This window comes from Pteronotus mesoamericanus, unplaced genomic scaffold (genome assembly GCF_021234165.1).
Source record: "Pteronotus mesoamericanus isolate MK-2021 breed Mesoamerican mustached bat unplaced genomic scaffold, CSHL_Meso_final scaffold_137, whole genome shotgun sequence".
NCBI lineage: Eukaryota > Metazoa > Chordata > Mammalia > Chiroptera > Mormoopidae > Pteronotus > Pteronotus mesoamericanus.
The window spans coordinates 2,513,176-2,528,792 of NW_026555306.1; the positions used below are offsets into that span (position 1 = coordinate 2,513,176).

At 53.9% G+C, this 15,617-nt stretch overlaps 2 protein-coding genes across 5 annotated transcripts; one reads left to right on the forward strand and one right to left on the reverse strand.

Moving 5' to 3' along the window:
- Positions 1-194: 194 nt before the first annotated feature.
- Positions 195-3,674, reverse strand: ZNF296 (zinc finger protein 296). The gene is made up of 3 exons (XM_054588462.1): positions 3,377-3,674; positions 2,989-3,138; positions 195-1,171 (listed from the first exon to the last, which is right to left on the reverse strand). Exons 1-3 carry the CDS (start codon positions 3,672-3,674, stop codon positions 195-197), a joined length of 1,425 nt encoding a protein of 474 aa, XP_054444437.1.
- A 2,342-nt stretch (positions 3,675-6,016) lies between these two features.
- Positions 6,017-14,613, forward strand: GEMIN7 (gem nuclear organelle associated protein 7). Of its 4 annotated transcripts, none has more exons than XM_054588464.1 (2): positions 6,017-6,065; positions 13,854-14,613. In XM_054588464.1, the coding sequence occupies exon 2, from the start codon at positions 13,862-13,864 to the stop codon at positions 14,255-14,257; it is 396 nt and encodes a 131-aa protein (XP_054444439.1). In that variant the 5' UTR covers positions 6,017-6,065; positions 13,854-13,861; the 3' UTR covers positions 14,258-14,613. The 4 variants fall into 4 exon arrangements, 3 of the variants coding, with proteins under 3 accessions (XP_054444439.1, XP_054444438.1, XP_054444440.1); XR_008530436.1 differs by lacking the exons at positions 6,017-6,065; positions 13,854-14,613 and adding exons at positions 6,118-6,395; positions 9,783-9,860; XM_054588463.1 differs by lacking the exon at positions 6,017-6,065 and adding an exon at positions 6,118-6,395.
- Positions 14,614-15,617: the final 1,004 nt, after the last annotated feature.

The window sequence follows — 15,617 nt, forward strand, 5'->3', positions numbered from 1 at the left end:
CAAACCGGTCTGTCCAGCCGTCCACCCCAGGGAGAGAAAGCCTCCCGCCCCACCTCAGATGCCCCGAGAAAGCAAAGTCCACACGTGTATAACTAGAGGGAGGGAGGATTTATTCACAGCCGGGGAAGGACAAGATCAACAGACATGGGAAAAGTGGTACCAGGGACAGCATGGAACGAGGGCATTTCTGCCACTCAGGCCTCCTCACCAGCCTTGGGGTGCTTCTGCCGCAGATGTTTGTCCAGGGTGGCCCGCAGGCCGAAGGGCACATGGCAGTGGGGGCACTCGAAGCGGGCACCGTTGGGCCCCAGGCCGTGCATGCGGCGGTGGCGGTTGAGCTTGCTGCTCTGGGCACACGCGTAGGGGCAGAGCTCACAGGCGTAGGGCCGCTCCCCGGTGTGTGAGCGCCGGTGCACCGTCAGGTTGCTGCTGTTGGTGAAATGCTTCCCACAGAACTCACAGCTGCCCCCGGGCCCGTGGCTCTTGCCCACCGGCTTTGGCGTCTTCTTGGGCGACGTCTCCAGACCCTGGGCAGAGTCGGTTTTCTCTTCCTTGACGGCGACTCCCCAGTTGTCCCCGCCGGGGCCAGCCTGGGCTCCACCACCCGGAGCCCCAGGTTCCTGCACACCCGCCGTGGCGGCAGCCCCAGCCCCTTCTTCGCGGCTGCACAGGAGGGTGCTGGCTGGGGCAGCAGCGTGGGCGGCAGGCTCCGGAGGGGCGGCCGAGGCCTGTTCCTGACTGGCATTGGCCATGCAGGGGCTCTGAGGCTGCAGCTGCTGGTGGGTCTTCTTGTGGCGGTTGAGCTTGCTGCTCTGGGCACAGGCATAGGGACACTGGTCACAGGCATAGGGCCGCTCGCCCGTGTGTGAGCGCATGTGCACCTTGAGGTTGCTGAAGGAGCTGAGGGTCTTTGCGCACACGGGGCAGGTGGGGCTCCGCTTGGGGAGGCTACCAGCCCTTGGGGAGCTCTTGGCCTCCACTTCCGGCCCCAGCACAGCTGACATGGCTGCGGCCACCTCCGCCAGGCCCAGCAGCGGGGTCTCTGGGGCCTCAGGTTCTGTCTGGTAAATGGACAGTCCGTGGTCCCACTGGGCGTGGCGCAGCAGCTTCCAGGCCCTAGTGAACTGTCGGCCGCAGCGGAGGCAGATCAAGGCCTTCAGGTTCTCAAGTTCTGTAGAGAGAGGGACTGGGTTTTAGCGCGACGGGTAAAAGGCATAGCAGCAGGTCCCAGCTTCCAGTTGGACACATTGTGTGGGAAAGGCTCGTTCCAGCGCGCGAGCACAGGGAAACTCCCTGCCCTTAGGAAGCTGATGTTCAGGAAGATGGGTGGATGGGCTACCAGCGAGGGAAATCTGGAGCGGGTGAGTATGTGAGGGTTCTTTCTATGTGTTTGAAAATCTTCAGGCCCTGGCTCAGTTGGTTAGATAGTCATCCCGATACACCAAGGTTGTGGGTTCGATTCACGGTCAGGGTACATACAAGAATAAACCAATGAGTGCATAAATAAGTGGAACAAGAAATCGATGTGTTCTCTCTCCCTCTCTAAAATCAGTAAATAAAAAAAACTTCGACAAAAAGGAAAGCGAAAAGTTAAAGCCGAGCAAGGGACAGGGGCGTGCTATTTTATATTGGGGGATCAGTAAGGCCCTGCTGAAGAGGTCACCAAAATCAGCGTACACGGTGCTAGGCCGTGCTCACTCCCAACGCTCCTTTGAGAAAAGACCTCCATTTTCCAGACAGGAAAACAGGCTAAGAGACACTTCCCTGAGGTCATACAGCTTGGAAGGGGTGAATTTGGCGTTTCAATCTAGAAACCTGAGGAGCGGGACATAGGTTTTCCAAAGTTATCCGTTCCGAGCCCTCCAAATTTGCTACTTTCCGTAGACCCTACAGGCACTATCAATAAGATCCTTCTAGACCCACTTGCCTTTATTTTTCAAATGCTCGGCAGCCTTGGCTTTCCTAGTGCAACACCAGGGTCAGGAGCCACGTCAGGGCTGCGGAGGACCCGCCTGTCCTGACCTCGGCCGGGCTCTCCCGCCTAGCTGTGCAGCCTCAGGCAGAAAGGACCCCTCTCTGAGCCTCAGCTTCCACAGTTTGCTCGAAATGTCGGGATCCTCAGCGTCTTTTCCCTTTTAGGGTTGTTGTGACCTCGAATGGGGAACAGCTGAGAGTTTGGGTCCCTGTAAGCTCTCAGTAAACATGAGCTGAACTGATCCCACAATCCTCCAAGAATCTCAGTGTTTTGTTTCAATAATTCCATCCCAGCCCTTCCCTGCTTCCACTCTGCAGCTAATTCAGTCGCAGCTCCTCCTCTCACAACACGACCCTCCCTGTGGCCCAGCCCTTTTTGAAAAAATCCCAGGAGCACAGAGGCTGGGGGCTCAGAATCACTGGTTTGGGTAAGCCCCACAGCTGGCCCTGACCAAAAGCTCACCATGAGTCTAGTGCCATGTTAAGGGTTTAATTCTATCCTAAGAGAAGGAACCCAGGTGCCCGGACAGGAGGACCTGGCTCAAACCAGGGGCTTCCCAGCAAGCAGGGCTGGGAGATTCCAGGAGGAGGGGGAAACACTCCGCCTTCCAGCTGGCCTCCGGCCCCTACTCCCCCAGGCCACTGCCCTCCCCAGGGTCCCCCCTACTGCCACACTGGTCCAGCCACCTGGCCAGTTATTTCTGGCCAAGGGGAAGGAGAAGTGAAACCAGATTGGGGGGGCTTGTGTGGCAAATCCCCAGACCGGTCTTCTGGGGCTGGCCACACCCTGTGGGCCACCCTCCTTCTCTGCCCAGCCCCACCCCCGCCCCTCTCACGACGACTAGTCCCAGCCCTAGGACAGGGCAGGCCCTGGCCACGCCTAGGCTGCACCCGTCGGGGGAGCCAGAAAGGGGAAGTAGTGCTCACTGCCCTGCCTGTCCAGCTCAGCCCCTTTCTACCACAGGAAGCCGGGCTCTTGAACCTGGGAGGGGGCCGCATCCCACCTTCACTCACCTGAGTCCTGGCCAGGGCTGGGTCCTCTGTAGAGCTGACAGCCCAGCTTCTTGTGGTCCATGAAAGCAGTGATGGCCTTCAGCGGGAAGGTCTGCAGGCAGCGGCCGCAGGTCAACATATCTGAGTGTTTGTCGGTCCAGGGCTGGCGGTCTGCAGGGAGGAAGCGGGTTGGTGAAAGCGGGTGGGGCTAGAACAGGGCTGGGGGTTCCGAGGGAGCGACGTAACCCGGAGGTCAGAAGGGGGCCAGGACCCAGCCCGGAAAACATGGCAGGGGCAGGGGGCAGGGGGCAGGGGGCAGGAGGCCTGGGGCGGTGCCGGGTGGAGGAGGTTCCCCCCACCCCGAGAGTGAAAGGGAGGGTAGCGGGGCCCCGGTGCAGGGGTCTCTTACCGTGAGGATTAGGTTTCAGAGGAGTCCACGACGCACACTGGTTCCGCGAGCCGAGGGCGTGGAGGGGTCCGCCGGCGGGCACCCGGTCGGGGGAGTAGCGGGGTTCGCCCTCGAACCGCCCCGGCGCGGGCACTTCCTTTGGGGAACAGGGCCGCAGCCCCGGGGCCTGTAGGGGCCATGGATTTGGCTCAGGGTTCACGTCGATGACCAGGTCCCGCATCTCCGTCTCGCTGTCTGAGTTGCCGGCGGGCGCGGGGTCTACTCGGCGAGGCGTGCGGCCGGCCTTACGGCGGGACATGGGTCGCGGCCGGAGGGGATCTGGCAAGCTGGAGGGCAGGCAGGCGGAGGACGCACGAGCCGTGTGCGCTCAGGTGAGTGGCTGAGGCGACTGGCCGCGAACTTTTTTACACGTGCTGGCCCGGCCCGTGACTCCGCCCAAGCCAGGGCGGGACCTGATGGGAGAACATGGGGCGGCCCGCAGGGGCCCTGCTGGAAGCCAAACTCAGTCAGGGTTGTGCCCACTGCGTTAGGCTTAGTGACCACACCTTAATGATACCGCGTTTACACAGCCACGAGTAGGAACAGGTATTTCAAATCCTGTTTTGGGGCTGGTGAAACTGAGGCACAGGATCCCTATAAACACCCCCAAGGGAGAAAATGGTAGGGGCCACGTTTCTAACTAGGCGCCTAACAGTAATCTGGACTCTTTCAGTAAATGCATAACAATAAAAATTCCCTTGGAAAACATTTATTGAGCACCTACTGTGCACCAGGTCCTGTTCTAAGCTCTGGGGGTGCTGCAGTGAACCAAACAGACAATAATCCCTGGCCTCCCCCAGTTTACAGGTTGGGGGAGATGACTCTCAACAAGATAAGTACGTAAAATGCAGAGTGCCTTTCAGGGTGACAAGTGCCTTGTGGAGTGGAGCCAAATAAAGCTGGGAAGGGTTGTAAAGGGGCGGGGTGAGGGGAGGGGCCCATTTTCTCCCCACCAGGCAAGGGTACGGTGGAGCTGAGAGCTGCGGGAGGTGAGGGAGTCAGCCAGCCCTCAGTGTTCGAGAATAACTAGCAATGGGGAGGAGGACAGGGGAAAGGGGGGTGATCGAGTTCTGTGAGAAAAAAGGGGCAGCTGCAAGAGAGTCTTTTGACCACTTGAAAGTCTTGGTTTTTGGAGAGGCGAGCCTTCGGAGGGATTTGAGTGGAAGAGGATTGTGATCATGTACATCCACTCTGCTCCTGCACCTGGAATAGCCAGGAAAGGCAAATAGGCCACTGTCTCACCTCCCTCCACTCGGGCCTCCTTGAACTTCCCTCAAAGCAGCTCTCTCAGATCACTGTTTGAAGTGGCATCAACACCCTGCCCCACCCTCCAACCCTTACAAGATTTCTTTTCTTCCTGGCAACACCACATCACAATACTGAACGGTTTCTAGACTCACCCCTCCCTTCCCCCCACCCCATACAAGCCCCCCTGAGGTCAGGGACCTAATCTGTCCACCCCCAGAGTCCCCGGCCCAGCACCGAGGGAATTTCACATGCTAATCTCCCAGAGTGCTGCTCCTGGCCTCAGGGGCCCTCATATTGTTATTCAGGTGTCGGCTGCATTGTCCTCCTGAGACCTGAGGACAGGCTTGACCGCAGTATCTAAAGTAGCCCCACCCTGCCAAAGGCCTTAACAGTTTACACTTCGTGACCTCCATCTGTCCCCAGTTCCTTCCTGGGCTTCAGCTTCCCCAGCTGTTACCTGAGGTGGTTTCTTCACTGCCACCTTCTGACTACCCTGTTAAAGCAGCTCACCAATGCCGTCACCCCTAATCCCACTACCTTTATTTTATTCCTTTTACATCACCCATCAAGATCCAAAGAATCTGGTTGGTGTATTTGCTCCTGTATACCCTATGCTGCCCCTCCCACCTCTCTTAGGATGCAGGTTCTGAGAGGGCAGAAGCCCAGTCTGTCTTGTTCACACATAGAACCCCTATTCCTTCATAGTTCAGTGAACAAATATGTCTTCGGTTCCTGCAACGCGCATTCTTTCAATAGACATGGGTAGAGGGCCTAACTGTGCCAGCCATTACGCCTTGGGGGCCTAGAGGTAAGCAGAGACCCATATAGTCCCTGCCTTTAGTGAAACCGTGTGGAAGAAGTGTATTCTGTCTGAGCCTAGAGCAGCGAGGTTCCTCAGCACCTGGGGACAGCCGGTCTGTCTTTCCGGACCCGTTTCCTCCTTTATGAAATGGGACTGCAGGACAAAACGGCTGCCTATGATTCATCCCGGCTGATGCTCTCCAAGACTTTTTCCTGGTGCCTAGCTGCCGAGAGCACCATCTCTAGGTTTTAAGTAGGGGAGGCGGGGTTGGAACTGCAGGAGAGGCGCAGGAGTGTGCACGTGCAAGGGGGGGGGAGGGGCAAAGACTAAGCTCTGCCTTTAACCCCTCTTTGGGCCTCAATTTCTTCTTCCTAAAATGGGCATCCTGGACGCCCCGACCTTGCAGATGGTGGACGGGATCTAAGCGCCGACCACACCGCAGAGTCGGGCTATGCTCGTTTCCAAGTCCTCCAGTCCGCAAACGACCACGTGGGGCGGCGCCGGCCGCGTCGGAACACAGGCTTGGCGGCTCGCGGGCCCCGCCCGAGCCTATGCAGCGGGGACGCCGGCGGAAGTGGTGACGCCAGCACAAGGACCTCGGTGAGTCCAGTGTGTTGCTGGTGGGTGTCGAACCTTCCCTCTCCGCGGCCCTGGCCCGAGACACCCACCCGCGGGCATAGCCGGAGTGGCGGGAAGAGGCAGGTCCGCGGCCGCAGCGCTGGCTGCGGTGACGTTCCGGTCCTCGAACCCCTGCACCACGGACTCTGGTTGGAACACCGGAGCAGGGACTTTCCCGCGCTCGGGGTGAGGTGGAGAGCAGGGGGGCGTGGAAAGTAATAACGAGGACGCTAACAGTCGTAACGGCAGGAATCAGCAGACCCTTCCCCCCCCTTTCCTGGGGTGGAATCCCTGGCTCATCTGAACTGAGAGGTAGGGAAGAATGGCCAGCCCTGGGCGGAGTGGGGAGTGGACGCCTGGGGGCCGGGAGGACATAGTTAGTATAAGAAAAGGAGAGCGCTGGGTGCTCAGGGAGCAATTGAAAGGAAACTGACCTGCCCAGGGGTGGAGGGGAGGGGAAGGACTCTCTCAGAAGGCCCCATTGAACTAATATGCATACGGATGGGGCAGCCCTTGGGGGAGGGGGGGTGGACGCGTCACCGCCTTGGTTAACTAGGTCTGGGGGCCTCGTTGTTAACCGTTAACCTGGTAACTCAGCTGTACCCTACTCTGGCAAATGAAGAGTTGGCTGAACATTTGTCTGCACATCTCGTCTATTCCTTTTTTTTTTTTTTTTTTTTAAGTGAAGCCCCTAGGAAGGAGATCTGGGTCTCCTGTCCCTGCCATTGACCCCAAGTGATGGGGTCCTGAGTCAAACCAATCGTTTTTTCAAGTGGTGGGGGATGGATTTGGACAGTGTTCCTGAAACCTTGCAGCAGGAAATCCTTGGCTTGGGGATCAAAACGATAAAGGACTCTAGGTTCTGTCACCAGGGAGAGTGGGTGATGCCTGCTTCTGCCTTGGGAACACCCTGTGTAACCTTTCTCAAACCACTTTCTTCTCTGGTCCCATTTTGGCTCCAAACCTCCAAGGGCTCCCCTGTGCTGGCTGGGGGAAAAAAATCAGCCCTTGTGCGCACGGCAGGGCAGTGGCCCCGCTCTGCTGTGAGACCCACCTGGGTTTGTTCCCTTTTCCTGACACTCACAACTTGTCCCCAGCAAATGACTTGACATCTCCCAGCTCCAGCTTCCTGTTCAGGAAAGGGGCTTGCACTGGCAACACCAAATCTGTTTGTCCCCCCTCCCCCCACCTCAATGGGAAGAACAAGGTCCTGCACTGCCCCACCCTGAATTTTGTTTTATCCAGGGATTTCATTTAAGTGGCCAAGTCCCTCGGCCCACTTGCTTAATTTCAATAAACCTTTTAAGTACTAATCCTAGGGACTTGGGAGTTTCTCTTAAAACATTCAAGTGTTAACCTTGTTCGGAGGGTGCCCCGGGGACTGACGACCCTTGCCTAAGCTTGGAGCGCAGTGGTCAGACACTGGGGGAAATGGAGAAAACCTCATTAATCCCATTTTCTGTGGCAGTGGCCAGATAGGTTAGACGACGGGTATACAGCCAGTTAATCCTATTTTCTGTGGTCTTCCCAATCGGGCAAAAACCTGGGAGCCCTCCGATGGCTCTACTTTTTCCCTTAGTCCTTCAGCAAATGGTGAGGGCTCTCGACTTTGAAAACAAACCCGAATCTGACCCCTTCAGAAACCCCCCACTGTTGCCACCCCATCCCAGGCACCACCATCATCCGCCCGCCTCACTGGGCACCCTGCTTCTGCTGTGTCCCCCACGGTCCATTCCCTGTGCATCAGGCAGAGGGATCCTGTGAGAAAACCAAAGTCAGGTCCAGTCCCTCCCCTGCTCAGAACCTCCCATGGCTCGCCCAGGGTAGAGGCCCAAGGTCTCCCCAGGGTCCTCAGGGCCCTGCCCTCGCCTCTGCCCCCACCTCTCCACACTGGCCTCCTTGCTAAGCCTCTGAGTCACCCTTCCTTGGCCTCTGCTGTTCCTGCTGACTGGAAGGCTCTCCCCCAGATCTCCGCACGGCTCCATTCCTTATTGCACTTCGGTCTCTGCTCACTGGTGACCCACCCTCTGCTCCTGAGGCCCTGGGGCTCCTTCATTCCAGCCCTGCCTACTCTGGGTCAGCATTGTCTAGAGAGAAGTCTGTGTCACCCACTGGACTGGGAGCCCATGAGGGCAGGGCCGGGCCGGGCTGTTCCAGTCCCAGCTGTGTCCCCAGCACCACCCAGCATGGGCTGGGCACAGAGCAGGCACTCGGATAATGCAGGTGGGTGAATCTTTACATTCCTTCACTGAGTATTTACAGGCGTCCCCCTGTGCTAGCCCCTGAGCGGGGCTGGGGATGGAGTTGTGAGGTAATCGGACATGTCTGTTCTCTCAAAGGCTATGTCCCGTGGCAGACAGACAGCACAAGGAAAGCAAGTAAATACATTTTGTCAGAAGGTGATGGTGCTACGAAGAAATATAATGCGAGTGAAAGGGCTACTCTTTCTCCGCGTGAAGGTGGTACTTGAACAGTGACCTGAGTGAAGTGAGAGAGGAAATGTCTCTGGAAATACATATATGTCTCCCATCTGGGGGAGGGCCAGAGGCAGTAAGAACAGCATGTGCAAAGGCCCTGAAGCAGGAATGTGCTTGGCATGTTCAAGGACCAACAGTGGGCAAAGGGTGAAGGGGCGAGAGATGAGGTCAGAGAGGTGAGGGGTCCTTGTTATAGTCTTTGTAAGGACTCTGGCCTTTGCTTTGGGGGAGGCCAGAGTGGGGGCGGGGGGGATGTGACCGGACTCTCGTTCGCATAGGCTCTCTCACAGCTGTGCGGGTGAAGGTGGAGGCAGTAGAGAGGAGACTGCAATAGTCCAGGTGGGAGGTGCTGGTGGCCGGAAGGAGGATGGGCCGGGGCAGGGGAATGAGGAATTGCCAGATTCTGGATGCATTTTTGGAGGTGGAGCTGACCAGCTTTACTGATGGATTGGGTGTGGGTAGTAGAGAAAGCGCCCCCTCGGAGATGGGATGTCCTTTCTCTGTGCCATCAGCAACCTCCCCCGAGAGGTTCTCCCTTCACCCAACACTCTAGGAGATCTTCTTTCGTGCTCCATTTCCTAGATGACGAACCGGAGCAGGGAGAGTTGCAGTGACCTGCCCAGGTCCCTGGGACTGAGTCTGGGGCTAAGACCTGCTGGTCTCCCCGAATCCACATCCTTGTCCTCCCTCCCAGGTGGAAGCTGTGACCCCGCCCCCTCTTCTTGCATGACCCAGGAGCTAAGAGTGGGTTTTATTTTATATTTTTAAGCGGTTGGAAAACTTTAAAAAAAAATTACACAAAATTCAAATTTTGGTGTCCCAATCAGTAAGCTTTTATCGGGCCGGCGGGCGGCGGGGCGGAGGTAGCCATGTTCATTGCTGATGTTTCGTTCATGGCTTCCCGCTACTGTGGCAGAGCTCAGCTGTTGTGGCAGAGGCCCTATGGCCCCCCGAAGGCTAAAGTATTTACTGGTGGCCTCTATGGAGAAAACTACTGACTTCTGCTAACAAGGAATAGAGTGGACCTCCAATGGGACTTGGCAGTAGCTCCACAGGGGCCTAGGAAAGGTCTGACTCAGGGACAGAAAGGTTTGGGGAGTGACGGACAAGAGAGGGGAGAGAGTTCAGATTACTGAGGGGGAAGCTCATGTTTTTTAAGGCGCTTGGGTGTATTACCATATATCCCTTTTTTAAATTAGAATTTTAAAATTTATTTGTCTAGGTTCTACAAGTACATGGGACAGAATTCAAAGGGTACAAAAAGGCAGACAACTGGAAGTCTCCCGGCGTGTGCAGTTTCCTGCATTCCGGCCAGCTGCCCTCTTGGGGGCCGTCCTAACTGACAGCCGGGCCACGGGGGACTTGAGGCAGTTCCTCCACAGCTGCACCGGTACAGAGCTTTATCTGCCCTTCCAGTCTTCCCTGGTCTGGGAGGTCGAGGTGCGGAATCCTACAGCCTGTAGCTTTCATTTGCATCTCTCAGGTCCTAAGTGAGGTTGTATGACTATGTCAGGCTCAGTAGCAATCTTTATCCTACTTGTTTGTCTATGGTTCTCAATTAGAGACAGGGTTTTTTTGTTTGTTTTTAGGGGTTTGTTTGTTTTTTTTTTGTCCCCAGGGGACATTTGGCAATCTATGGAGACCTTTTTTTTAAGGAGTTTTATTGCCATGTAATTGTCATACCATGCTGTTCACCAGTGGAGACAGTTTTGGTTGTCACAACTTCGGGTGCTACTGGCATCTAGTGGGAAGGGGCCAGGGGTTCTGCTAAAATCCTACACCTGTGCCCAGGACAGTTCCCCACACAACACAACAAGGAATGGTGCCGCCCGATGTCAATAGCACGGAGGCTGAGAAACCCTGGCCTGTTTCTCGCCAGGGTCCTGTCTTGCAAGGAGCTCACAGTTGAGCTGCAGACACAGGAGGAGTCTAACAGAAAAAGGACAATCTCTGTCACTTCCTGACCGTAAATGACGCCTAATATTTGTCAGTCACTTTAGGTAATCACTTTATTTTATTTTTAAAAATTTATTGATTTTGAGGGGACAGAGAAAAAAACATTGATTTGTTGCTCCACTTGTTTATGCAGTCATTGGTTGATTTTTCTTGTATGTGCTCTGACTGGGGATCGGACCTGCAACCTCGGTGTATCAGGACAATGCTCTAACCAACTGAGCTACCCAACCAAGGCTGGAGCTTGCTCCTTTTCTCCCTCCCCCTCTTTCTCCCTCTCCCTCTTTCTCCCTCTCTCTCTCTCCGCTTTCCTCCTTCCCTCCCTCCCTCTTCCCCTCTTTCTTTTTCATTGTAAGTCATCCCCTTCTTTTAAAAGATTTTATTTATTCATTTTTAGAAAGGGTAAGGGAGGGAGAAAGGGAGAGAAACATCAACTGTTTGCCTCTCGCGTGCCCTCACGCGGGGAACTGGCCCACTACCCAGGCGTGTGCCCTGACTGGGAATCAAACCAGTGACCTTTTGGTTCGCAGGCTGGTGCTCAATCTACTCAGCCAGGGCTTTATTCCTTTTTCTTTTCTTTTCTTTAGATATTTTATTTGTATGCTGCTGCCAGTGTATATAAAATAATTGTCCTTGTGAAATAGAAATTCCTGAAGATTGAGAGGTAGATGTTAAGGACTGACAAAAGCAGAAGTTTGTATAGAGTAGTGCATGTTACAGGGATAAGATTTGCACAGGCCTCATATTTTGCTGTCTTTGAATATTCACTGGTACTTGAGAAGTGGTTTAGAACACCTTCAAAGATTCATTTCACTACAAAAAGGAAGAGACTTTCTGAGGTCTGAAGGGGTTTATACTTGAAGATACTCCAGTCAGCAGGGGGTCATGCTGAGCATTTTGCAGATAGAATTGTTTCAAATCTGCAGGTGCCTGGGAAACCTTCACCAGACTGAGCTCAGCCTTCTGCCCCTGTGGGAGCTGTTGAACCACTTTCTTTTTTTCTTTCTTTTCTTTTCTTTTCTTTTTTTTTTTTAAGATTTTATATACTTAGTTTTAGAGAGGGGAAAGGAGGGAGAAAGAGGGAAAGAAACATGATGTGTGAGAGAAACAGCGATCAGTTGCCTCTCTCACACCCCCAACTAGGGAACTGGCCCACAACCCAGGCATTCACCCTGACTGGGAATTGAACGGTCAACCTTTTGGTCTGCAGGCCGGTACTCAACCCACTGAGCCACACCAGCCAGGGGTGAACCACTTTCTTCATAGCAGCGATGCTGGTATTAACAGCAGCTGGGTCTGTGGGGGGTCCCCAGTTAACTACTTTATAGAGGAGGGGACTGTGCCACAGAGAGTGGTGCTGCTGCTGAACCCTGGGTCCTTCTCGCTGCCTCCTCCTGTCCCCAAAGCCAGCGTTTCCCTATATGCAATCAACATTATAGCAGTGGTGCTTACTATGTTTGAGGAGAGGGCTAAACATGGTACACTTAGTCCCCACAACAACCGTGGGAGGTAGATCCGTTCATCATTCCCATTTAACAGGTGGGGAAACCAACACCCTTTCCCCAGTCACACAACAATACTAATAACAACTGTACGTAACTAGCTTTTATGGAGAACCTGGTATGTATCAGGCCCGGTCCTGCAGGAGCCAGGTGAATCCTCATAACAAGCAGAGGTGGCAGTTGATACTGTATTTCCACACAGTGGGAGAGAAAACCTGAGGTCACCCAGCTAAGCAGACCTGGGTGCTTAATCTCCAATCCAGTCATTGGATCGGAGCCTGGTGTCTGTGCCACTCAGTGTTCGAGGAGCTGAGGATACGTGGAGGGGAGTGGAGGTGGGAGGGAAGGAAAGTTGCTGCCTGCGGGGAGGGAGCCATCCGGCAGGGGAGAAGGACGGTAAGCAGAACAGTAAATACGTAGTGTCATGTCTTAGAGGGGTCTGTGCTGCATAGACGAGGGGATGCAGAGGGGTGAGGAGCAGATGAAGCTTTAAGACAGGGTGGTCACAGAAGGGGGAAAGGAGATAGAGTAGCGGGAAGCCAGTGCTGGAGCCTGAGAAGGGATCGCAAGCGCCAGCAGAGAGGCCGGCGTGGCTGGGGTCGGGAGAGCAAACTGGGGTGATGTTCCCAGAGGGGGATCCAGGTCATGGGGGCCTTGAGGGCAGGCGATGAGAACTTTGACTTTGACTTAAGCCACCGGAAAACTCTGAGCAGAGAAGGGATGCGATCTGACCCCGGCCCCTCTGGCTACCTGTGAGGACGGGTGGGGGTGTGAAGGTGGAAGGGTGTGAGAGGTGCCAATGGGGAGCTGCCTTGAACGGTCCAGGCAGGGGGTGATGGTGGCTGGAAATAAACAAACAAACAAACATCTCCCCTCAGCTTTTCATTATCTTTTATGACCTTGATATTTTTGAAGAATCCAAGTTTTGTTTTGTTTTTAAGAAAAAGCTTTATTTTGAGATCAGCTGGCAAGGAGCTCAAATCTCTCTTCCAGGCTAACTTTTTTTTTCTTCTTTGGTAGAATGTTTCTCAATTTGATTACATTAATTAGGCACAATTGGCCCTCATGATTAACGTCAAGTAATCCACACACCTGTGCCATCTGTCTCACTACCACATCAGGAGGCCTGAGGTCTGTTTGTCCCATTACTGCACATTCGCTTTGATGCCTAAGTGAAGGTACCTGCCAGGTTTCTCCACTATAAAGTTACCCTTTACCCTGAGTATCTCGTGAGGAGGTACTTCAAGTCTATGCAGATATCCTGGACTTCATCAGACATTTCTCCACAAGTTTTAGAATCTTTTGATGATTTTAGCTGCCATTCCAGGGTAAGAAAGAACTGCCCTTCTCCTGTGTTTATTTATATATAATTAGCATGGACTTGTGGATTTCTGTTTTATTCAGTGGGTTATAACCTGTAATTGTCATATTCAAATGTTCAAATCATTCCAGATTTGGCCAGTGGGAGCCCTTCCAGCCAGGCTCCTGGGATAGGGAATTTATTTGGAAGACGGCCTTTCCTGATGGTTTGGATGGACTATGTGTAAGAGAGGAGAGGAGGCAGAGGTTGGTTCTTTCAGCATGTATTTATGGCCAGGGATAAAGCTGTGATGAAGGCAGACAAGAGTCCCTGCTCTCCTGGGCCTCATGAATGTTGGGGCCAGTTCCCAGGAAGCCGGGACTGGTGGAGGGGTAGTGCCGATTTTAGGAGCAGGAGTCAGGAGGTTGGCCTTGGGTAGGATGAGCTGAGAGGCAGTAGACAGGCCTCTGCCCTCAGTCCTCCCTCTTCCCGTCATCCCACCTCCCCAAGTAATGACTCCTTGCTCTTCACCCAACAGCCTGAACAATGCAGACTCCACTGACCAGTCCTGTGCCTGTACTGCGGCTCCCCCGGGGCCCTGATGGCTTGAGCCGAGGCTTTGCCCCTGATGGACGGCGGGCCCTCCTGAAGGCAGAGGTTTCTGAAACCCTGGAGTCCCCCATAGTTCACGAATCTCGGGAATCCCAGGAACAGCGGGCCCGAGCCACGCTCCGGGAGCGCTACCTCCGCAGCTTGCTGGCCATGGTGGGTCGCCAGGTCAGCTTCACCTTGCACGAGGGTGTGCATGTGACTGCCCAGTTCGGAGCCACTGACCTGGACGTGGCCAACTTCTACGTGTCACAGCTGCAGACTCCGATAGGTGTGCAGGCTGAAGCGCTGCTCCGGTGTAGTGACATTATTGCATACACCTTCAAGCTATGAAGACATTATTGTCACCTTCTCCAAGCAACTTTGGCTTTTTCGGATCTCCAGGGTATAGTCAGTGAAATTCTGCAACCCCAGGAGTTCTAGGTCCTGTTGAAAGGAATGCTCTACCTCACAGAACTCTCAACTCTACAGAAATGTGGGCCTTGGGCCAGTTCCTAAAGACCGGGTGGGGTGGGATGGGGTGGGGGAGAGGGCAGTGGGAATAAAGGAAGGTAAATTGCAGAGTGGGAAATTGTTTATCATAGAAGTTGCAGCCCTGGCCAGGTAGCTCAGTTGGTTCAAGTATTATGCAGATATGCCAAGGTTGTGGGTCCAGTTCCGGGTCAGGGCACATACAAGAAATAACCAATGAGTGCATAAATAAATGGAACAAGTGGATGTTTTTCTCTTATTAAAGAAAAAAAAGTCAATCAGTAAAATTTTTTTTTTTTTTTTTTTAAGTTCAGCCCCAGCTGGTGTGGCTCAGTGGATTGAGCACTGGCCCGTGAACCATAGGATCGCTGGTTCAACTCCCGGTCAGGGCACATGCCTGGGTTGTGGGCCAGGTCCCCAGTAGGGGGCTGCGAGAGGCAACCACACATTGATGTTTCCCTCTCTCCCTAAAATAAGTAAAAAAAATTTTTAAAGTCAAAATCTGAAAAAATCTTACATTAAAAAAAAAAGTTAAGCCACCCAGAAGAAACTGCAATACTCCCCTCCTGCCAAAGAACCAATGATTATTTCAGGAAAGTCTGCCTCCTGGTTTTTTGTTTGGGTTTTTGTTTTGTTTTTAATTGTACCCTATGGGGGTGAAGGCAGATTTAGTGGGTGGGAGGGTAAACTTCAAGGACTGAATCCTGTGGAGCTGGGCCAAGAAGGAGAGGGAGGACACATCAATTGGCTGGGAGGAACTCGGATTTAGCTGCGGGGATTGGACTGCCCCGAGTCTCAGGGAATGGGTGGAGCGACCTGGATGCCAGGCTTGGATGATTTGGACTAGATTTTTTTTTTTTTTTTAATTTATTGGGTGGACAGGGATGTACCAAGCAAAGGACGTGCATCGCGCTGGGTTACATGGGCCTGCGCTCCTGCCTGGGTGATGCGTATCACGTACCGCCGCAGATTTGCTCACCCCCACGCCCTGTGCGGGCGCCGTTGAGAAGACTGAGGATTAAGGGTAGGAGTGAAGCTTCATCGCTCCATTTCTCTCCAGCTCTGTGCCGTAGCCATCCATATCACTTGATCCATTTAGCCCCTTCACTGGCCAGGCAGATTCGCTTTAAAAAACAATTTCTTCCCCTTTTGTAATCCCACCAATTTAAGATTTTATGTGAAGATTGCATTCAATATGCGAGATTTCCCTCGTCTTTAGTCA

Coding starts and splice junctions, on each gene's coding strand:
- ZNF296 (XM_054588462.1), bottom strand. CDS start 3,674: ATGTCCCGCCGTAAGGCCGGCCGCACGCCTCGCCGAGTAGACCCCGCG. Junction 3,139..3,376: donor TCTGAAACCTAATCCTCACG/GTAAGAGACCCC, acceptor TCCTCCCTGCAG/ACCGCCAGCCCTGGACCGAC. Junction 1,172..2,988: donor CAGCCCTGGCCAGGACTCAG/GTGAGTGAAGGT, acceptor CTCTCTCTACAG/AACTTGAGAACCTGAAGGCC.
- GEMIN7 (XM_054588464.1), top strand. CDS start 13,862: ATGCAGACTCCACTGACCAGTCCTGTGCCTGTACTGCGGCTCCCCCGG.